This window comes from Phoenix dactylifera, chromosome 17, assembly GCF_051530095.1.
Source record: "Phoenix dactylifera cultivar Ajwa chromosome 17, Ajwa_hap1_PhDact_Kaust_v1.1, whole genome shotgun sequence".
NCBI classification, from domain to species: Eukaryota; Viridiplantae; Streptophyta; class Magnoliopsida; order Arecales; family Arecaceae; genus Phoenix; species Phoenix dactylifera.
The window spans coordinates 11,377,933-11,401,893 of NC_143206.1; the positions used below are offsets into that span (position 1 = coordinate 11,377,933).

Genomic DNA, 23,961 nt, shown 5'->3' on the forward strand with positions numbered 1-23,961 from the left:
GGCTCTATGCACAAAAAGACAGTACACATCATGCAATCACAAAAAAAGAATGCAATAATGCTACAGTTGGGGAAGTTGAACACACACACACACACACACACACACACACACAGAGGGAGAGGGCAGTTGGTAGTTTTTGGCCCGTGTCCCTGGTAGCTTTGCAGGGACAGAAGAAAAGGGGTAGTTCTAAATACACCCCCCCTATTGCTCAGGACACCCCCCAAAAATTAAAAAAAAATACCCAAACTAACCTTTAGTGTAATTACCATATTGCCCTTGAAATTTTCTCAGTACACCCCCTTCCTCCTCCTCCGTTTCGTGCTCCGTTCGGCACTGGATCGCCGAACAAAATTCTTCTGTTCGGCTGAACGGTGCCGAACAGAAGGCTTCTGTTCGGCGATCCAGTGCCGAACAGAAGGCTTCTGTTCGGCAACCCTCAACCGAACAGAATCCTTCTGTTCGGCGGAGGGAAGGGGAGGAGGGGTAGGAGGGTGGGGAGGAGGCGGCGGAGGGGGGAGGGGTAGGAGGGGTAGTTGGAGGAACGGGAGGTGGAGGAGGAGGATGAGGAGGGGGAGGTGGAGGAGAAGGGGGAGGAGGGGTAGGAGGAGGAGGAGGAATGGGAGCAGGGAGGAATAGGGGGTGGAGGAGGCAAAGAAGGGGGAGAAGGCGGAGGGGGATGTAGAGTAAGAGGGGATGGGGATGGGGGGCGGAGGTAGAGGGGTGGAGGAGTAGGAGGAGGGAGGAGGGAGGAGGAGGAGGAGGGTGAATAGGCGGAGGAGGAGGGGAGAGGGATGAGGGGGAGGCAGAGGTGGGCGGGAAGAGGGGGAGGGGGAGGAGGAGGATGAGGAGGGGGAAGGAGGAGGAGGCAGAGGCGGGGCGGAGGAGGCGGGGAGAGGGATGAGGGGGAGGCAGAGGTGGGCGGGAAGAGGGGGAGGGGGAGGAGGAGGATGAGGAGGGGGGAGGAGGAGAAGGCAGAGGCGGGGGGTGGGGAGGTGGGGGGTGGGGAGGGTGGGGGTAATTTAGGAATTTTTAATTTTTTAGGGGTGTCCTTAGCAAATGGGGGGGTGTAGAGAGTATTTAATTTTTTTTTAATTTTTGGGGGGTGTCCTGAGCAATAGGGGGGGTGTATTTAGAACTACCCGAAGAAAAGCCACTTGTTTCATGTGCAATGTCAGATATGGGCACGTCCTCGTTTGTTAGCTATATCCATGTTAATAATAAATCGCTAAGATTTAGAACCACAATAATACTATATTCAAATTTGAGAAATATACCTACATATTGAATACGTTCTTCAATCACTTGAAATAATAGCGGCTGGATCTTTCCTTTCTTGATCCTTACAAAAAATAGTCGTTAATGGAGCAAGCTATGAACCATATGGAGAGGAGAAAAAGATCTAGCATCTATATAGGAAATATAAGGAAGCCTTTCCTTTAAAGGCTCCAAATCCTAATTGAGTTTTCTGGCCTATATACCAAAATTACCACAATAAATAGAACTCAATCCTATACATCCAAGGTGCACCAAAGCCAATAAAACAAAATGATCATGCATCATATTGAACTTAATCATAGTACTATTACGTCTAACCTGTTTTATAAAACAAAAATACTAATTCAGTGAAAGCCCATATTTTAGAATTATTCTGACAAGTTATACTAGATATCCCTTGATTAATAGCTTAATATATTCTTACCAAACATAAGTACGTTTGATGATGTTGTAGTTTAGTGGTAAGAGCTATTCTAGGGAGTCACAAGTTTTCTTCTCCAGGTTTGTACCATACGTTATTCTTTGACAAATTTTAATTTTTTAGGGTCTTATCATATTCGATTAAATTGCCCATCCGGATGGAGATGTTGACACACTGCCCGATGTATATCCCGTGAACAAGGCATGCATGGATACCGCGATGCACCACCAGGAGGTGACCATATCAGGACCCAGGCTTCAGAGGCTAAAGATAACCCGTGAGCCTCCATAAGAGAGGACAAGCTGAATAGATGTTGAGTTACAGGAGAAGAGAGCAGTCTGCATTGCAGTACGTGACCAGGCAATAGTTTGGTCAGCCAATTCAATAAGCTCTATGCAAATATGAGCTTCACACGAGTATGATTTTTGGCATACAATCAAATATGAGCTGATAGTTATGAAGATTTTTGGATGATAGATGGTTCAAGTCTTCGGCTAGAACTATGGTTTTTGGTACAATTATATATGATAATTTTGGATAGTAGATGGTGCTGCTTAATCGAATTAACATTTAGCACATGCAATGTAGCGATCCAAGGCCTCACCAAAAATGGCTAGCTGTAAGGTATTTTTTGAGTTCCTTAGCCCTATATATATATCCAAGTTCTCCTCGATGAATAAATCTATGTTGTAGTGTCCTCATAGTTCACATAGGTCATGGACCGAGTTTACTCTGATACTATTTGCAGCAATCCAGAACCTCACCCAAAATGGCTAGATGGAAAGTAATTTTTGGATTTCTTAGTTCCGTATAAGTACCCAAAATCTCTTCGGCGATTAACCGATATGGGACTAAACACATATATACTCATCGGGTCCTTACATACAAGAGCCATCATTTCTTTGTTCAATCAAATATGAGCTTATAGTTAGACTGCAGCAAGCAAGAGGAGCAATGCATGCTGATGTTGGGATGTCATCCATGTGCAATGAGAGAGACGGTGGGGGGAGAGCCCTCGCACGCATGTGCCCTCACATGTTCCCTTCTGCACTCCAAATTCATTTTTTGGCTAACTTGTGACCCACCATGGGTGGAACCTAACAAATGAAGCCCCAAAATGTGGCCCCAAGAGGACGGGGCTCATGGAGGGATATGGCTCCCGTCGCTCTCTACCTTTGTCTTTGTGTGCGAGGCCATCAGTCTCCCGTGAACTCCAGGAATCCTCCTCAATCCAACCCCCTGTTTTTGATATATATATATCAACTGCAAGGCTCCAGGTGGATCATGGATGGACTTTGTGGGTTAATTAGTGTTCGCGCAAGGCTAGACTTCTCCTGTAAAGAAACACGTTTCGGCCATGCAGAAAGGATAGGAGGGGTCGTATCAAGTCACCGCGCTGCTCGGGGCGTTGGGTACGGGCTTGTTTGTAGCGTCCCGTGATGCCCTCTTTGGAGTTTGGTGGTTCTCTCTGCCGTCAATTCCTCGCCCACCGGAAACCATGTAGAGCCGAGAATGAATGGATAGAGATTTTGATATATTTATATTTATATTTTTTAACAAATACAAATATAAATGCAAATATTAAATATGAATATTAAAATTAATATTTATATTTATTTTAAATGAATATGGATATGGATATGAATATGAATGTGAATCGGATATTGAATATATCTATGTTTTCTTATCTGAATTAGAATATAAATTGAATATTTTTTTGGATATTAATCAAATTGAGGTATAATGAAAACTAGCAATAAAAACATGATCATAAAAAAAAATAAAAATATAATTTTAACAAGTATTTATCAATAATAAAAGTTAATGATTTTATAAAAGATATACCGCTCAAGGTTACTTATCACCAAAGTAGATGGAATTTATAGCGCCCTCAAAGCATCTCATGGCTCTAGCTGGTTGCAATTCTCGAGTGGAAATCCGTAAATAGACGAAACCTTCGAAACCCTAATTGTTTGAAGACAATGAAGAGGAAAGAGGGATGAAACAGACGAACGAGAGGGTTGAGCATTTCAGGCGTGCAGGGTGATTCGAAAGATTTTATTTGAATCGGGTATTCTGTATTTAGGTTACTATCTTAAGTAACGGTCATCCGATATCCGAATTTTTTTTAGTTTAGGTTTGATTAATTACTTAATTGATTTTCTATTTTAATTTAACTTAAACTTCTTCTTTTCACTTACTCTTATTATACGGATATTTGGATCTGAATCCAAGAAAATCATGTGTATCCGTATCCACATTCGTATCTGAAAATTTTTTGAAATGACTATCCAAATTCATATCCGAATCCAGTCGGACCAAAATTAGTATCCAAATTCGATTTGAATCGAATACGAAAATGGATACGGTCGAATATAACCAGACCCGCTTTCAGCCCTAAGCTATTGCCATCTTAAGGAAAAAAAATTAGGATAAAAGAGGAGGCTTCTTTTTCATATAAATTGGATGCATTAAATTAAAATAAATAGATATTAAAAAATTGCTTAGGAAGACCTATCAAGAAAATTTATAACATAGATCCTATGTGGTTCACCATGTAAGATGTCATTCAATCAGCAGCACTATGAGCCTCTCTATAAATATATATATATATATGAAACCTCAATAAAGAACAATAAATGCATCAATCTCCAACAATCTTTAATAATAGATGCACATTACCATCAACAAGAGATGAATCAAAGAGCCATCATAGAGACACCCTTACAATAAATTTGTGAAACCCTCAATGAATATATAGCACAAGCCAGCCCTTCCTAGGCTGCATGCAATTTTGCCACCAAAACTATAGTATCAAAAAACCCAACACCACTGCTACTGGAAAAAACACCACTATTATTTCTGATGACAAAGGCTACTCCACCCGAAGCAACAAGTATGTTATTGTGAAGATGCAAAAAGTATCAAAAAAAAAAAAAGAGCCACAAATTGCCCTTGCTGTCAAAGATCTCTCCCTAGCAGCCGCATCAAAAATTCCATTAGCCTAAGTAGAAGCTTTTAGGGACGTGTAGTGCCAAAAAAACATTATTGCACTAAGAAAATGAATAATTTCTTACACATTACCATCGTGCAGATATTTGGATGATGACTCCCGGTTCCTTCTGAAACCTGGTGTGAAGCCTACCCCTTAACCAAAGAAAAAAAAAATCCTCTTCATTCTTCCAACAAATCCTTGATGTACTGACCCTGATGCGAGAGGTTCCTTTCTCTTTTTGGTAAATCAGATGGTTTAAATTAAATCAGAATAGACGCATTTATGGAAGTCTGAAAATAAAATATTAAAAAATGGAATAAAAAGATACATCGAGGAATCTCATAGAGAAGACCCATATGGTTTAACACATATGACGCCATGCAGGTAGTAGCACTGTTAATTTTTTTATAAATATGTGAAACCTTAATAGATAGTAGTTATCATATTACTCTGTAGCAATTCTGTAGAAATGAATGAATCCTACCTTCAACATAAGACGAATCAAAGAGTCATCTGATAATTGTCATAGAATTACCCTCTAAATAAATCGGAAGCCTATAGTATATAAACAACATAATTCAATTCCTCCCATATCGTCCACAACTCAGCCATCAGAACCGTGGTGTCAAATACCTTAACACCACCTGTTACTAGAAAAGCACCACTAGAATATTAGATAACAAAGCGTGCTCTACCTAAATCATCTCTCCAATGCATTGCCATCAAAATTAATCTTGAGGAAGTAGGAGGGGGTGGCTCCTAAAAGAAATATAATATCTGGAAAGACACAAAGACTGCCAAGAAAAACCATAGATTGCTCCGGCTGTCAAAGATCTTTCTGCAATAGCCGCCTAAAGATATTCATGAGCTTGGGTGGAAGCTTTCAGAAGAATTAATCTAGCACTCCGCCACATACTTTGGAGGATGCGATCATTTTTTACCAACCAAATATTGTAAGCAACATAAGAAGCCAAAATTGCTTCCTCCTTTTGACAATTACCGAAAAAACTCGCTAATAATGCATAGAAACTCCTCCACTTACAGAGATGAAAAAGCGGCCGAATTCTCTAATATACGAGGTTTCTTTAATACCCCGCTCATTCTAACTTAGACGAAGCTAGATGACTTAAACGACCTGAGTTCCTAATTGGAGGGGATGCTTGTGCTTGGTCTGCCGAAGAAATCTCTCTATTTTTTCAATTGTTTCGTGAGACATGAAGAAACTTTTAGACATAACCAAATGTTACATAGGTCCCTGATATTTTCTCCAATGCTTGGTCTCTCTTGTCTTTGCTTATTGTTTCCAATATCGTTTATGATGCTCCGAGGACATGGATCATTCATTTATTCTTGTAGATTTTCCACCGTGGTTGAACCTCTCACCACTATGTCGCCGTCTCACCGCAGCCTATGATGCATATAGCTTGCAAAGCCTAGGCAACATGGGAAGAAACGGGCCTTGAGTTGTTGTTGGAGTGGCTCCGCCACGCATCTGTAGAGTTTACTCGCTGCTCTAAACGATCGAAGAATTTTTTTTTTCTGATTTTGTTCGCTGTACTCATATTTGTTTGGTGTGAGGAGCTGGTGTACTTAAAAATAAAAAATAAAAAAAGAAAAAAGAGGACTGAAGGATACCATTTGGGGTTCAAAGTTCTCTGTAGATTCTTGAGCGAGCATGGGTACCAATTGCCGCTGCCTTCCCTGCCTAGTGTTCCGTCCTGTTTCGTTGGGAATTTGCTCTACTGCCTTGGGATGAGGCCTTGCCAAGGGTGTCAATGTTAGTCCAAAGGCGTGTTTAGCGTTGCTCTCTACAATAAGATAGTGTTGGTCTCTACAAAGAGAAAAGAGAAACTAGAAGCTAAGTATACGTGTGTGTGTGTGTGTGTGTGTGTGTGTGTGTGTGTGTGTGTGTGTGTGTGTGTACACGTATATATATACACATATATATATATACACATATATATACACGTATATATATGTGTGTGTGTGCGTGTGTGTGTGTGTGTGTGTGTATATATATATATACATATATATATACATGGTTATACATTGGCTAAACTAGATATATTATATTGTCCTTAAGCAAATACATTCATAAGAATCAACATATAAAATATTCAAAAGCTAGGTAGAAGTCCATAAAGTTATGCTTATATGATTAGCCGCCTCTCTATAAATATATACTGCCTAAAAGAATATAGCTTCACCATCATATGCCAGCAATCTTGCACCAGAAGATGAGACCCGAAAATAGCTGTCGTGAAATCCTCCCTTTGTAGGATATGCGAAGCACCCAAAACATGCATGCCATAATTTAAACCTTCATATATTTCATAGAGTTCTAGTGCAAGCATTTTTCGCATAATGCTATCAAACATTTATGCTTTCTAGGAAGAGTTTTTCTCTATAGAAGTCGAAAACCTTTCTTCTTTTTTTTTAAAGGTTATCCCAAACATTCCCCAGCTGTCACTTGGGACGAAGGCAGGCTTGTGAACCCTTTAGCCCACGCCGAGGTGAGAGGGTGGACATGGCTCCAAAGAGGCCTCCAAAGAGTTCTACTGCCACACCCTTCATGAGACAATTCTTTGGAAACGTAAGTTTATCAATCCTGATGTTCACGTCAAGTGTCTTTAAGCTGAACAGCCATTAGGGCTTATTAAGGGGAGCATCTTTACGTTGGAAGAATATTCACATCAAACATAAAGGGAATTTCCCCCCTTTTTTATTAAAAAAAGCAGGGAATTTCAACAACATATTGTATGTATCTAATGGAAGATCATACAAATGCCTTGGCATATATCATTAAGGAATTAGATTTATCCAACTCATACAATTGTTTCCTGAGAAGTTGGAAAAATCTATGTTACCTCCAGAAGCACGCAAAAAACCCAAAACAGCTCAACATTGTGTCCATAATATCTTCAGCTTAAAATACCATAATGGATAGACTACTTTTAGTGCAAATGCATTAAAATGCTATGAATAGATCAAGAAAAGAGTCTAATTCCGAGCTCAAAGTGAATTTTTAGGACAAAACAGCCTGTTGAGAGTTTTAAGAAAGCAGACAGAGACCAAAGCAACACAGACAATGTCTCATTTTGCCTGAGGATGTGAAGCAATAAAGTCAACGGCTACGTTGATGGAATCAATCTTGTCTGCTTCGTTGTCCGGGATCTCAAACCCAAATTCTTCTTCTAGGGCCATGACAATCTCTACAGAGTCCAAACTGTCCAGACCAAGGTCCTTCTGGAAATGAGCATTTGGTGTGACCTGTACAAAGATCACAATATTAGACCACTTTAGTTTTAGATCTCATTAGGAGTATATCAATTTACAGTGTCAAGTTTGGCCAATGATGTTACAAATTTTTGGCATTCATGAATTTGGAACCAACAATTTTCAGATGCATTTTTATTACATTTTTCTACAATAATTCTCCATAGGCTAGTCACTCATCATTGTTACTAGCAATTGTTGAATAACAATAGTAGCGATGCTGACAATAATGATGAACATCTACCAACATGCCATTGCAGCCAGTCTTGCAAAATACCACAGGGCAATACTTGAGCTGGTCAAAACAGCAAGTTATAATCTTTGGTGGGCAATGTAATATTCCAAACAAGCATATTCTAAAAATTTTAATTATTTTATGACAAAAAACATACCACCTCAAAATTTTATTCTTATAAAAATTACAGCTTACGTAGCAACATCTCAAAGATGCCGCAGCATTTTAAAATTTTTACATAATCCCCATCATGCAGAATAAGTATAATTTCTTGAAGAATATTGGCCGAACATCACTCTGAAGTAAATGTTGTCCCTCTTCTGCTCTGTTACGCAACTCTGGCCCACAATGGCCCACAATGTGGGCCTCATGTGACTCATAATATTTGTCCTCAAAAGTCCCCCAAGTTTGCAGGAACACTTCCTCTAGCCTCATCTATTACTGTTTAAAACATCTTTCGATCATGATTGAGGCATAAATTTTAAGTAGATAGTATGTATAAACATTCCACCCTATTCACAAGCTACATAGCTTGTTTTACTTCTAAATCTTTGACCCATTAACCTTGATAAATTAAATTTAGCATTGGACATTAAATTTGTCCTGTCAAGCAGCAATACATCATTTGAGAGTTAAATACTATATGGTCCTTCCAGAATCAATAATCCATTTATAATAGTCTAATATGATGATGGTTTAAAAGTTGATTTCTCGTGCAGGCTCAGGTAAAAATTTCATTGTGGTGTCACAGCTACATGTATTACTGCTCCATGCATGTTTGTGACAATATGAAGATCGTCCTTTGGTATATGCTATCGATCAGTTACCTTCAATATGCCAATAAGGCAGATAAATCTTGCTCTTGTCTAGATTTTTTTCATCAATTGCCTATGCATGTCACATATCTAGTTTTTTTTTTTTTCAATTGCATGATCGTGCATTATTTTTTTAAATTTTCAATATAATGATCTTCTATAAGCAACATCCTCGCAAGAAAACCAAAATTGGAACTCAAGCATCAACTCTTCCAAGAAGAGATTTGAATGCAGCCTTAAGAATGTAAAGAATAGCATTTCAAAATCCGAGGAAAAAGCTACGAATGAATGTGAAGAAACATCAAACCTGCAGAAGAAGGAGAAAAATAGCAAAGTGCACATAGATACAACCTCTTGTCAAGGCATTAGAATGCTAATCTTTAGTATAAAAATTCAAATAAGAAACAAAAAACCATTTTCCTTTGATTAAGTCAAATGAATGTGATCTATAATTGTATTAATGCAGGAATCAGATGATTTCATGTTACATTTCATTGTCTATTCTCTTCTCTATTATATTTAATTCGGATAAGTTCATGTTGTTTCCCGAAATTCTTGAGGCTAAGTTATGCAATGTTTCACCAAACGCATATAGAACCTTAATCATGCTACAGAAGAATACATGCATCCAGGGTGCAATTGAAGGAGGAGTCACAATGGTAACAACTCAGAAAATCCTTCTAATATGGCTTATGCACTATTAAGTAATGCTGATAGGCTCCAGCTTGAAGAATGAAAGGGGAAAATACAGAGGAATCTATGAGTTCTTTTTTTTTTTTTGGGGGGGGGGGGGGGAGAGAAGAAAGGTGATATGATAAAGATGGCAAGACCTTGAAACATTCACATAATTTGAGGTTGCAGGATTTATCCAGCTTTTAGAAAAAGATACGGAAGATAATAATTGAACCTTTTTCATCATTAAATTAAGCACAACATGGTACCAGTCTTGTAATGGATCATAACATCACATGTTTATTTGGAATGTGATTAATTTAGTGAATAACTATAAAATAGAAAACCAAAAAAAATATAGCAAATAACACAAATGTGAAAACAAGGAAGAGGAAACTGAGAAATTTGAGGTACTGCATCTATTATTATCCATAGGCCAATAAAAAATTAGTAAAATATCAAGGATGAGAACAGGTACAGATTGAGATAATGAATAAAGAACTGGGGCAAAGATCTAAGAAATTTGATTAGAAAAACATCAAGGCAACAAGACCTACTTCTGCACATGCTGAGTTATTATCTATTCTAGAAGTCACAGACAAATAGTGTTCTAGGAATGCCCATGGGATACTATCAAACCATATTCATAATCAGCATCAGCAGGAATTGTGAACAAAGCCATTCAAACATATTTCAAGCTATTTCAGTTTTCTAACCACTTTCTTTCAATTAAATGTTACTTCACCCTCTGCTGTCTATGCTTGGAAATAAGACCATGGTGCATGAAATTAGAACAGCAAGAACTCATGTATATTACTACGGATAGATGCATATAGACTAAAGTTTAAATGTTAGCTACGATGCTGCATTTATATAATTTTAATAACACTTCTCAAAATTATTAGTTGAACAACACCAAGAAAACAATAAAAAACATTTCTTTTTTTAATCAAGCGCAAAGAGAAGGAAAGCACAATACGATCGGCAAAATAACTCAATGGAAAGACGCCAACAGGATCATATAGTTTGGATTTGTGGATTCAAACCAAATTTATGCAGTAAAACAAATATATAGATAAAAATTAATGAGACGTATCATTAAAACACACGACATAAAATGCTAATCGTGTGACGAATTATGATAATTCGGAAAATTCCAAACGCCGAAACACGTGGAATATGACAATAAAACGGTTCCTTAAGATTTAAGAAGAGTTTCAGCAATGAAATAAACCGTAAATGAACCCTAATTTCCAAGCTAACACTCGAATCAGAGAAACCCTAGACTTAGGAGGAATGGGAGGATTTGGGGATTGAGATTACCTTGGAGGGATCGACTTTCTGGAAGTTCTTGACAACGGTGACGATCCGATCGGCAACCTCGGACTTGTCGAGGAAGGTGCCCCTGGCCTCATCGGAGAAGGCGCGGCGGTGGAGGAGATGGGCGAAGGAGAGGGGGGCCGCCGGCCGAAGAGGCGCCGGAGATGTCACCATCACCCTGAGGTGTTTCAGGAGAGCGCTTCTTGCCGCTGCCGCCGCCGCCATTGGAGAGAAGAGCAAGAAAAAGCTCGGAGCTTTATGAGCGATCTCTTCCTCGTGTTTTATCGCGAAGGGAAGAAACTACCCTTCGAGAACCTTTTCGAGTTCTGTTCTGGTGCTCCCGCGGAGCAGTGGTTGCCCTTCCTCGCTCCCTCCCCCCTCCTTTCGGGGGATGGGCCGGAGAAAGCCCATTGGATTATATTAAAATCCGTGCACACTTGCGTTGGGACGTTGCCCATACCAAAATAAGTTCTTCTAAATGGATCGAACTCAACCAAGCCAAGCCTAGCTCGAGTTCAACTTAAGCCAATCTTAGGTTAGCTTTACTTTTTTTTTTTGAGCCAAATTCAAATTATTCACAAACAAGTCATTTAAATGATTTAATGACATTTTGAAGACTTTCCTATATACATGCATTCATATGTATGTATATGGAGAGAGAGAGAGAGAGAGAGAGAGAGAGAGAGAGAGAGAGAGAGTTGATTTCTACAATTATATATGGGTTCATCTTCAAGAGAAAATAAAAGGTTGTACTTATAAAAAATTAACATGATACTAAAATATTTTATTATTTATTTCTTTATATTTCAAGCGTATTGCAGCTAAAGATAAGATGGTCATAGAGGTCATTTTGTTAAAATATTTTAAGCTTATTGTCTACTTTTATGACTATAAATATCTATGACCAAACATTGGACATATTTTTACAAGAAAAATGGCAATTAAGCTTATTACCTATGCTAATTTGCAAGTTGCCACTAGCCATTGGCTTCCCAATAAGGTAACAAATATAAGGTGAAGAAGCCTCATTCAAAGAAGGGTCGTAGCATTGTCAACCACATCTCAATTGTCCGCTCACTCTTGAAGAAAAGAAAATAATTTCTTAAATAATTCTTCTATCATATTTACATGAATAATTCTCTTACCATGTGATATAAAAGGACTTATGCAATGCCCAATAATGCCATATAGAGGATTGATTGATTACAAACTTTTGGCATTATCAACTGCTCTTCGAGACACAGGGAGAAAATGAAATATTATCAAATACTTTAAATTTTAGTTACCGAAGAACAAACAACTTTTTAATTAAAAGTTTTGTTATTGAAAGCTTTAACCCCAAAACTCTACTTTCTAAAGAAATGCCATGATGGCCTAATTGAGAGATGCTTAGGACATTCACATACTTCTATGATTGAGCAAGCCCAAGTTTCTAGCAAATAGGAGTATCAGCACAAAGGGATCCTCTATGAAAATGTCTCCACATGAGCTTGCTTGTGGATATTGAACTTGAATCTAGAATATTGTTTTATCAATTCTCTAAAGTAAAAAAGAAAGCCTCTCAATCAATCATCCCATTAGTTCTATTATTGAAATGGATCTCGAGTGAGCAATCTAATCCAGTATCCATCATATTTCCACCGCTAACTCTCTAATATATGGTTTAAATTCTTGTCAAGAGGCATGTGCTTAAAATTAGAGGGTTACCACCCATCGAAATATCAAATAGGGCATCAATTATGGAGTCATCATCACCGAATATGGTCCATCATGATGTTAACAACTTTGCTAACAATTTTGTGAAGGAGTATTACTCCATCAATCTGAAGTGAATCTATACTTGGCAGATATGATCTTACACCATAGATTTGTCGTGCAAAAATAAAAAGCTTGCTAATTGCTTTCACAAGAAAGTGAGGATGATAATGTTATTTTGATGATTAACAAGCAATTATCTAGAGTATGCTATAAGTTAAATTGATACTTCATTTATAAGTTCATTACTCTCAGTATATTTGTATGAATTGATATAGAGACATGTCTTTGTTCATTTGAATGAATCTAACCTTGAGATGCAGCAAAGTGTGGATTGAGTCGACCCAAAGGATGATTAGGTCGACCCCGGCACATCAAGAAATTATTTGGCACACTTCTGCAAAAATGGCACGGATGAACAGTGAGTTGGGTCGACCCAAGGAAAATATGAGTCGACCCAAACATCAAGATCCTCAAACAACTCAGAAAATGGTTCTCTGGATTTACTGAGAGGGTCGACCCAAGAAGAAGTTGAGTCGACCCAAGTAAGCCTTGAGTCGACCCAAAGAAAGGTTGAGTCGACCCAAATGAAGAAAGGCTGAAATTCAAGATTCTGAATTTTCTGAAAGTTGGGTCGACCCAAGAAAAGTTTGAGCTGACCCAAGGTTGAGTCGACCCAAGAAAAGTTTGAGCTGACCCAAGGTTGAGTCGACCCAAAGAAAGGTTGGGTCGACCCAAGGGAAGGAAGGCTGAATTTCAAGTTTCTGTGTTTTCTGAGAGGGTCGACCCAAGGAATGTTTGAGTCAACCCAAGTGAAGGTTGGGTCGACCCAAGGACAGGTTGAGCCGACCCAAACACGGGCTGAACATAACGGCTAGTTGTGCAGAAATGCTTTTTGGACTCCCAACGGCTATAAACGGCTAGTTTCTTCAATCCAACGGTCAGAAAGGACTATTTGGAGGTTGGAGAAGTATTTAAGAGGGAGTATTCATTAGAGAAAGCAAGCTTTTGGAAAAATACATTAAGTGCATTCAAGAGAGAACCCTAGCAAGGCAAGCTTCATCCAAGTGCTTCATTCAAGAATCAAAGAAAGGGATTGAGCAGATTCAAAGAGGCATCAAGAGCTCCATCCTCCCTTGAAGAGTGAAGCATCCTTGACAAAGAAGAGCAAAGCCACTTCAAAGCGATAAATACTTTCTAACTCTTCTTTGTAGTTTATATTGTTTCATATGCTCATTTAGGAGTTTGAATCTTTTCTTTTCATTTGTTAAACACTTTGTAAAGGTTCGTTGGTAAGCCCGCAAAACCAACAAAGGTTTTTGGTGAACCCGGAAAACCAAAGTGTAAAGGTTCGTTGGTGAGCCCGCAAAACCAACAAAGGTTTTTGGTGAACCCGGAAAACCAAAGTGTATAGGTTCGTTGGTGAGCCCGTAAAACCAACAAAGATTTTTGGATTGTGAGCCCGGAAAACAATCCAACTGTAATCCGCGAGATTATAGTGAATTCCCAAGGGGTCGCTTGGGGAGTGGACGTAGGTGCTAAGGAAAGCACCGAACCACTATATATTGTTGTGTTTGTGTTGTGCATGTGCTTACATTTATTCTTGCATTATCTTCCATCTTTGTTCTAGTTTAACTCATTCAAATAATTTAAGAAAGCATCCACCGCACTTAATTAAAAAACTTTTAAAACACCGAAATTTAAAAGAAACCAATTCACCCCCCCCCCCCCCTCTTGGCTTGTCACCTTGGGCAACAAGTGGTATCAGAGCAAGGTGCTCTAATAGTACTCATTGATCTCACAATCAAGAGTTAAAGATCATGACAACCCAAGTGGGATGTTCTATGAGTGAGGGACAATTAATTGATAGACCTCCACTATTTGATGGTATAAACTACACATATTGGAAAGCACGCATGCGCATTTTCATTCAAGCACATGACTACGATTTATGGAGTATCATAGTCAATGGGCTACACACAAACACTAATCATGATAAAGAAAGGGCTCAGCAAAATGCAAAAGCCATGAATATTCTATTTTGTGCATTAGATGATAGTGAATTTAATTACATATCTTCTTGCATAACTGCTAAAGACATATGGAATATGCTTGAGGTTAAATATGAAAGCACTAACATTTTTAGCAAATCAAAAATTAGCTTTGAAGAAGATGAGAGGCAAGCAGATATTGAAAACCTATGCCTTGTGGCACACAAGAACGAGGTATGTGTTGAAACACAAAGTGTCTCCTCTTCTGAATATGAAGTATATGATAAAACTGAAGATGATTTTACACTTAATGAGTTACATGATGCATTTCTTGATCTAATGAAAGAACATAAGAAACTCATTTGTAAAAATAAGAACCTGAAGAATGAAAAGAAAATCCTAGTAAATGAAAAAATGAAACTGTCTAATCATTATGAAACACTAATTAAGAAACATACTAATGAAACTAAAATCTTAATTGAGAAAAAATAAAGAACTAAATCAGAAAAACCAACTTCTCACTGAAAGCTATGATAAACTTAAGAAAAATAACAAATTGCTTTCAGAAGACAATGAAAGGTTAACTAAAGAAGTTAACAAATTTAAGCCTATAGTTGAAAAATTTACTATTAGCTCTGAAAAGCTGAACTTAATGATAAATAATCAAAGAGCTGAATTTGAAAAGGATGGATTAGGATATCAATCTTGGTACACACAAAAATTCCTTAATGACATGTGTGTTAAATCCTCTACTATCTGTCCTAAAACAGATTCTAATTTATCTGATGAACCTAATAGGCAAAAACAGAAAATTGTAAGTTTATCTACTACTCATGTTAAATCTATGTTTGTTAAATTTAACAAGATGATGCAGAAATTCACTCCTTGTAATCCTAAAATTTGCAAGTCTATGGACAAAATAGCTATTAAGAAAATATGGGTTCCAAAAGGAACAATAATAGCTAACCTACAAGGACCCAAAAGAGCTTGGGTTCCTAAGTTGAAAATCTGAATATTTTCTGTAAGTGTATCTAGCACTCAAGGCTCCAACCAAAAGATGTTAATTTAGACATTGGGTGCTCTAGACATATATTAAAGAATGAAACTTAAAATATACTTAAGAAAAGTAATTGAAATGAAAAGAATAATGAAATTAGTAATCCTTGCATATCATCATTCTCTTTGCCTTAGTATCCAATTAAAACATAAATTGCAGGTATTAATCATTTCTGTGATATAAGTGATACTTTTGGCATGAAAAGAAAATATATCCAAATCACTCCATCTTTCTATATTATGCTTCAGTTATTGATGGATAACTTGCTTAATCAATACTCTTAGAATAACTCTTTAAATTCTCTATATGCTTGATTGAGAGGTCTTATCCATGACATTATCTTCTATTGATCACAAACATAAGAATGTCTACTTGGTATAATTTTTTTTAATATATGCATTAAGAATATCAAGATTAAAGAGTCTAGTTTTGGCATATAAAATCAACTCATACTAGTATGGACTTGATCTCAAAAGACCTTGTCATTGGTTCACTTAGATTATTCTTTGCAAGGTCAAAGTTTGCTATGTATGTCATCTAGAAAAACAAACTAGAATCATTTCTAAATCTGAAAATATTGTTTTCACCTTTTAGCCTTTGAAAACTCTTCATAAGAACTTATTTGGATCTCTAGGATTGAGAACCTAGGAGATAAGCTCTCTAATTTTGTAATTATGGATGATTTCTCAAAGCTAATGTTGGTTTTACTCTTGGCACTTAAATTGAAATATTTTCTGCTTTGGCACAAACTTACAAAAGGTTTCAAATGAAAAAGGTTTGCAAACTGTGAAAATTCATGGCACAGCCTTGAAAACCAATTTGTTGATAAAATGGTATTGAATACAATTGTGCTTGCACCAAGAATACTATTGCATATAGGGGTTATAAAAATATATATAAAAAAAAAAAATATATAGAACCTTTGTTGTGTAAGGACAATGCTTTGTGATAGCAGTTGATTAATACTATCATCACAGCTTGTCATATTATAAGGTTTCTATTAAATCTATTTTTAAAGAAAACCCCATGTGAACTCATGAAAAACAGAGAATCAAATGTTGCATACCTTCATGTTTTTCAGTTATACATATTATGTTCTCAAGAATGAAATATATGCCAAATCTGATAAAACAAGTATTTCTTTGGATATTACTCTTTGAACAATGCATATAGAATATTCAATGAAAAGATACTAGTTGTAGAAAGATCAATTTATATTATTCTTATTAAAACTAGATCTTTTATTGAGAATATAGTTTATCACTTTGATTCTATGTAACAATCTGAATTTTGATAGAAACAATTGTTTAAGATAATTTGATTAAAACTCAACTTGTATATCTTATTAATAATTATCTTAAGCAAATAGAATCTAAGCTAAATTAATTCTGAAAATAAAAAAAAATTTGATTTGACCTTGATGAATCCTTCTATTACCTCACATGCTTGTCCTTGAACCATTTTACTTAATGAAGTTATCTCTTTAGTTCAAGTGACTTGTGCTTGCTTATATTTAGACAATCTCTTGAGTGAAGTGACTTAATATTCAATTATTGTCATATCTTATGTTGAGTCATCTAGTTAAGAAATATGTTGTATGAATGTTTTTGTATCCTAGAGAACCTAATGAATTGCCTTCAAGAAAAGAAAAAGATTTTGCTAATGATACAGGATTTGTGAGCAAGAAATTTCAACTTGGAGGACACCTCGATGAAAGATACAATAAACATTCTCTTGGAAACAAAAAAAAAAGAGGAAGATTTTCTTCAGCCAAGGGTGTAAAGAATCTAAAAGGTATTTGGCTTGAAGAATGCTAAATGCACGGGTAATCTAAACTCTTCTCTTGTGAGTTAGTTGAGCAAAATCAATAGTCTGAAATTATATGGTAGCATGATTAAACCCTTAATTGCTGATCATCTTGATATCATGCTTCATTCTCATGCTAGTGATGATTGTTTCATGGTGTGATTAAATTGAAGTTTACTTTTTCCTATATAATGCATAACCATGAAATACACAAGTTTATGCCTCAAATCTCTAATTCAAAATAACTTGTGATAAGCTATGAATCATTGGGCATAATGAAAATGCTGTTTGCATGATATACATGCATATGCAGCATATAAGATTATTTCTTTATTCTGCTCTTTCATGTAAATTACTTGAGAATAACAAAAAGAGAGAGAGATAAAGAAAAGAGAATGGATATTATTCAAGAGAAGTAAAATCTAAGTAAAGACAAATACTTCAATCTTAAGAAAAAGCAAAACAAGCATAATACATTCGGCACAATTGTGAGACTAATATGAACATTCCTTTGGAAGAGATAAAATCCGTAATTAATTACAGAAAAAAGTTTGAAGTGAACATTTTAAACCTTCTATATTGCTCATCATAGGGATGGTGTCAATGGGAAGGCTAGTGGTAGTACCCGACACTATTTGACCCAACTATTAGGTGTAGGGCATATTAGGGACGGCACAAGAGGAAGGCTAGTGGTAGTACCTCGTGCCCCTTCCAACTCCACCGGATAGGGAGCAAATAGAGTATAGAGCATAGAAAAGTAATACCAAAAGAAATGAAGATTAGAATGTTCACTAAATGGTTAAAGGAAGAAATTCAAAAATAAGGAAATGAATGACAAGATAAATGAAAGTATATAAAAAGCTTGTGAAAAGCCAAATGAAGTTTCGATCACTTGAAAACACACCTTAAGGATAAAATCAGTGGAGAATTATATATAAATAGGGAGAGTTTATTTGAAAAGAATAAATTTTGATCTTTGACATGCTTGCTCTTAATGTTTTAATACATGATGTTATGACTTAATGCATATTATGTTTTGCATGTGACATGATATTTTGAATTATGTGTCTTCAATATTCAAATAACAAAGATCTTTCCTAAATATAACTGGTAATGCTTCAGGCCTATAAAATTTGATTGAAACATGGTATTACCAACAACAACATCATTCTGTTTTAATGAATATATTTTGAAAAATAAAAGAAAAGCATAATTTGAATTTGCAAATTAGGCAAAATGAATTGATTCTGATTTATCTTTTATCTTGCCTAACATTAGAACATCATGTCCTCCAATTTGTACCAAAATTCAATATGAATTACAAAGATTCTGGATGTGCTCTAATGTTCTTGAAATATGTATTTTCAATCGTAATGATTTAAGATGAGCTACAATGAGAAGATACATATCTCAAATTACAACTTTGAAAGCCTCCTTGAGAATCTTTATGAAATTCAGAATCTGATTTTATATAAAAGCTTAAACTCAATATGAATTTCTAGATAAAATTACAGCTTAAGAAAAATAGAATAATTCTGATGCCTTGATTGCTTGCCCCGATACGCATCTGAAACATATCATTTCTTATCTTCAAAGTGTACTAATATTGGTCTGAATGATGTGTCTTTTGATGATCTTGATTGCAAACAAATATTTTTAATATATGATTTTATTTTGATATTGAAAAGATTTATTGTGCTTCATATATACATTGCTGAAAAACCTTGATTAAGAAATTGAGTTCTATAAATACATATACTTCAATGATCATCTATATATTTTTTTTTCTCTCCTACATTGTTAAAGACTTTCATCAAAATATATATGTATATATATTATTAAAAGAGTGAATGATCTCAAGTCTAGAAATATTTCAGCTCACTCAAATGATTCTTAAAAGAAAGAAAATGTAAATGCTTTTGAAAGAATTTGAGCTTCAAATGAATCATTTTCTGATTAATATTTCAGTACATTTTCTCAAAGATTAAGAGGAAGCATAACTTGTTCTTAAAAGATTAAAAAGAGTGATTGCTATAAATTTTGAATAATTCTAGATCACTCTACATTCTTGATATCATAAAGGTTCAGTTTTATTCACGTTTATCATTAAAATCTGAAATTCAACTAAAGATAAGAGAAAGAATACTAAATGTAAAGTGGTATTAAACTCTGTGCTTCATTGAATATCTTTTGAAAGTTGGATTTTTATCTGTACTTAATTGGTAAATCACTTGTTTTGAAAACTAAGTGAAAAGAATTCCATTTGTCTTAGTATTGGAAATTTACTTTGGAATCTACTAATGAGCTCTTATTGGCTTGCACTTTAGTGTTTCAATCATGAGCCGATTCATTTTAATTGATTTTGATGCTATGATCTTTAAAGGAGTAAAAGAAAGTCTTTAAGAGAGGTTTAAAAGAACTTTCAAAGCCCTGAATTTTATATATCCTACATTGCATAAATTCATGTCTTGGTATCTATGCTCCAATACTTTTATATCATGAAAGAACTTTGAAGTCATTAAGAATTAAGGATTCAACATAATCTTATATTTTTTGAGTATATAAGTTTTGATCTTTATCTGCTCTTATACTATACTCTAAAAATTAATTAGATTGCTCTCATGTTGCTATATACTTAATATATTAAAAAAAAAAGGAGGATATTGGATTTTCATTCGTGCTTTCTTTGAATATTATTCTTGATACTCCTTGAAATAACTTGAAAGAGATTCCATCTACACTTGATTTCAAAACTATCTTTGGAATCTACATTTAGAGATCACTTCTGGCTTACATTCTAAATATCTCATTCCTAAAGCCAAACACATAGAAATAAGATATCAGTTTATTAGGGATCATGTGCAAAATGGAAACATATGAGCATATATGCACTGAAAAATAATTAGCCGACATATTCACAAAACCCTTGAGTGAAGATAGATTCTGCACGCTAAGGAGGAAATTAGGCATATGTGATCCGTTTTATTGAAGAGATATAAAAGGAAGCAAGCAGTCTCATGATACATTCCTCCCATTTCTAAAAACCTATGAAACATGAGTCAAACTTGTAATCTATAGATTCCTTACTCATGTATCATTGTCCCAGAAAGAATTTATAAGGATTGGAAGCAAGAAAAATTTTTAGAAGCAAAAAGGAAGAGAAAAGAAAAATTCTGCACTTGGGTCGACCCAACGTTGAGTCGACCCAAGAAAATTCTTGAGTCGACCCAACATCGGGACCCCACTGTTAAAAGGGGGACCCGTGAGCTATCTAGGGCACTGTTTACCCTTTGTCCTCTTCCGAAAACCCTATTTCCCACTCTCAAATCTTCTCCAATCATCTCCAAACAATAGATTACTTCAAGATCTTGGAGAAATGGGACCCGAGAGAGCCGTAGCCAAGCGATCCGAGAGAGTCTCACGATCTTGTTTAGAGACTAGGATATGTATCTAGTTCTCATATGTATTTGGTGGTTATCATGCATCTTTAAATCTTGATTGAGGAACATTGTACTTATCTTTATTTTGGGCATTAATGTATGAAAATGTTCCTATTTTGATCAATGTAGTCTGCAGTTTGTTCTTTATTGCATCTTTTCCCATATATATATTTTTGATGATAACAAAAAGGGGGAGAAGAAAAGAAAGAGTATATCAATTTAAGAAAAGAAAAAGTATTTTATTTGAGAAGTAAAGAAAGAGTATTAATTTTGGGAGAAGTAAAGATACGTATAACAATAAGGGAAGAAGTAAAGATAGTGTTTAGAGTATGTAAAGAAAGTGAATAAAGAAGTTATGTAAAGAAAAGAGAAATAAATGGGCAAACAAATTGAAAATCATATAAGAAAGCTTATACATCTAAGGGGAAGCAATTTGTAACAATGAAACTGTTTAAATCAAAAAATTTCTATCACAATTCAGAATTTGGCACATACAAATTCAGAATTTGGCACGCACCTCTCGCACCCCGATACATAACCTGAAACTCATATTTTATCTCAAATTTTTGAAGTTTCATTGTTAATGAATTATAAATGAAAGGGGGAGCCATTCAAAAAGTCAAATTGGCAACTTTTGAATGATATAGGGGGAGATTTCACAAGTATATATGAAAAGCTGAAATTCAGCAATTTAATCCCTTTTATAAACTGATTTTAAAGACAAGTATCAATAGGCTTATACTCTTTATTTTGTAATCATCAAAAAGGGGGAGATTGAGGATGATAGTGTTATTTTGATGATTAACAAGCAATTATCTAGAGTATGCTATAAGTTAAATTGATACTTCATTTATAAGTTCATTACTCTCAGTATATTTGTATGAATTGATATAGAGACATGTCTTTGTTCATTTGAATGAATCTAACCTTGAGATGCAGCAAAGTGTGGATTGAGTCGACCCAAAGGATGATTAGGTCGACCCCGGCACATCAAGAAATTATTTGGCACACTTCTGCAAAAATGGCACAGATGAACAGTGAGTTGGGTCGACCCAAGGAAAACATGAGTCGACCCAAACATCAAGATCCTCAAACAACTCAGAAAATGGTTCTCTGGATTTACTGAGAGGGTCGACCCAAGAAGAAGTTGAGTCGACCCAAGTAAGCCTTGAGTCGACCCAAAGAAAGGTTGAGTCGACCCAAATGAAGAAAGGCTGAAATTCAAGATTCTGAATTTTCTGAAAGTTGGGTCGACCCAAGAAAAGTTTGAGCTGACCCAAGGTTGAGTCGACCCAAGAAAAGTTTGAGCTGACCCAAGGTTGAGTCGACCCAAAGAAAGGTTGGGTCGACCCAAGGGAAGGAAGGCTGAATTTCAAGTTTCTGTGTTTTCTGAGAGGGTCGACCCAAGGAATGTTTGAGTCGACCCAAGTGAAGGTTGGGTCGACCCAAGGACAGGTTGAGCCGACCCAAACACGGGCTGAACATAACGGCTAGTTGTGCAGAAATGCTTTTTGGACTCCCAACGGCTATAAACGGCTAGTTTCTTCAATCCAACGGTCAGAAAGGACTATTTGGAGGTTGGAGAAGTATTTAAGAGGGAGTATTCATTAGAGGAAGCAAGCTTTTGGAAAAATACATTAAGTGCATTCAAGAGAGAACCCTAGCAAGGCAAGCTTCATCCAAGTGCTTCATTCAAGAATCAAAGAAAGGGATTGAGCAGATTCAAAGAGGCATCAAGAGCTCCATCCTCCCTTGAAGAGTGAAGCATCCTTGACAAAGAAGAGCAAAGCCACTTCAAAGCGATAAATACTTTCTAACTCTTCTTTGTAGTTTATATTGTTTCATATGCTCATTTAGGAGTTTGAATCTTTTCTTTTCATTTGTTAAACACTTTGTAAAGGTTCGTTGGTAAGCCCGCAAAACCAACAAAGGTTTTTGGTGAACCCGGAAAACCAAAGTGTAAAGGTTCGTTGGTGAGCCCGCAAAACCAACAAAGGTTTTTGGTGAACCCGGAAAACCAAAGTGTATAGGTTCGTTGGTGAGCCCGTAAAACCAACAAAGGTTTTTGGATTGTGAGCCCGGAAAACAATCCAACTGTAATCCGCGAGATTATAGTGAATTCCCAAGGGGTCGCTTGGGGAGTGGACGTAGGTGCTAAGGAAAGCACCGAACCACTATATATTGTTGTGTTTGTGTTGTGCATGTGCTTACATTTATTCTTGCATTATCTTCCATCTTTGTTCTAGTTTAACTCATTCAAATAATTTAAGAAAGCATCCACCGCACTTAATTAAGAAAACTTTTAAAACACCGAAATTTAAAAGAAACCAATTCACCCCCCGCCCCCCTCTTGGCTTGTCACCTTGGGCAACAGAAAGGCATACTGGTGCATTATATAAGGTATTGCCTATATATTATACAATGGGTATAAGCTATTAGAATCTCAAAACTTCTTTGAATTTTTCAAAATTTTAATTAAAGTGTGACTTACAGATGGTCCAATAAAATAATAAGATTGTCGGTATGACCGAAGAGTTTGTGATTAGCTTGTGCCCAGCGCAAAATCTGGCTCGCTTATTCACTAAACGAGCTAAGAAGAACTTCAAAACTAAGTTCGAATCACCTCGAGTTTTAGTTGAGCTCGAGAATTGTTCATGCAGCTCCACCCTCAATCCAAGGGTTAGTTGAACCTAGATAGTTGAAAACTTGACCAAAGGTCTCCAATTTGGGCCCCGGAGGTAGGACCCAAAAAGTCGTTCCAGGCCCAAATAACCTTAGCCCATTATCATCCCTATCTCCATCCTTCTGTACCACATCCTCTCTACTTATCCATAACCTAAAAACTTTCCTTCAACCATTGGAATGCTATGAAATTACCTCTAGAAAGCTAAGCAAGAGCCGGC

The 23,961-nt window shown here is 36.2% G+C and overlaps 1 protein-coding gene across 1 annotated transcript; it reads right to left on the minus strand.

Annotated features, from left to right (window-relative positions):
- Nucleotides 1-7,617: 7,617 nt before the first annotated feature.
- Nucleotides 7,618-11,292, minus strand: LOC103714672 (acyl carrier protein 2, mitochondrial-like). Its single transcript, XM_008802013.5, has 2 exons — nucleotides 11,013-11,292; nucleotides 7,618-7,961 (listed from the first exon to the last, which is right to left on the minus strand). The coding sequence occupies exons 1-2, from the start codon at nucleotides 11,232-11,234 to the stop codon at nucleotides 7,785-7,787; spliced, it is 399 nt and encodes a 132-aa protein (XP_008800235.3). The 5' UTR covers nucleotides 11,235-11,292; the 3' UTR covers nucleotides 7,618-7,784.
- Between the last annotated feature and the right edge of the window lie 12,669 nt (nucleotides 11,293-23,961).

What these genes read in the sequence shown, in the direction of transcription:
- LOC103714672 (XM_008802013.5), bottom strand. Translation starts at nt 11,234, where the DNA reads ATGGCGGCGGCGGCAGCGGCAAGAAGCGCTCTCCTGAAACACCTCAGG. An exon ending in AGAAAGTCGATCCCTCCAAG is followed by an intron (nt 7,962 to 11,012) that starts GTAATCTCAATC and finishes ATCTTTGTACAG; the next exon opens with GTCACACCAAATGCTCATTT.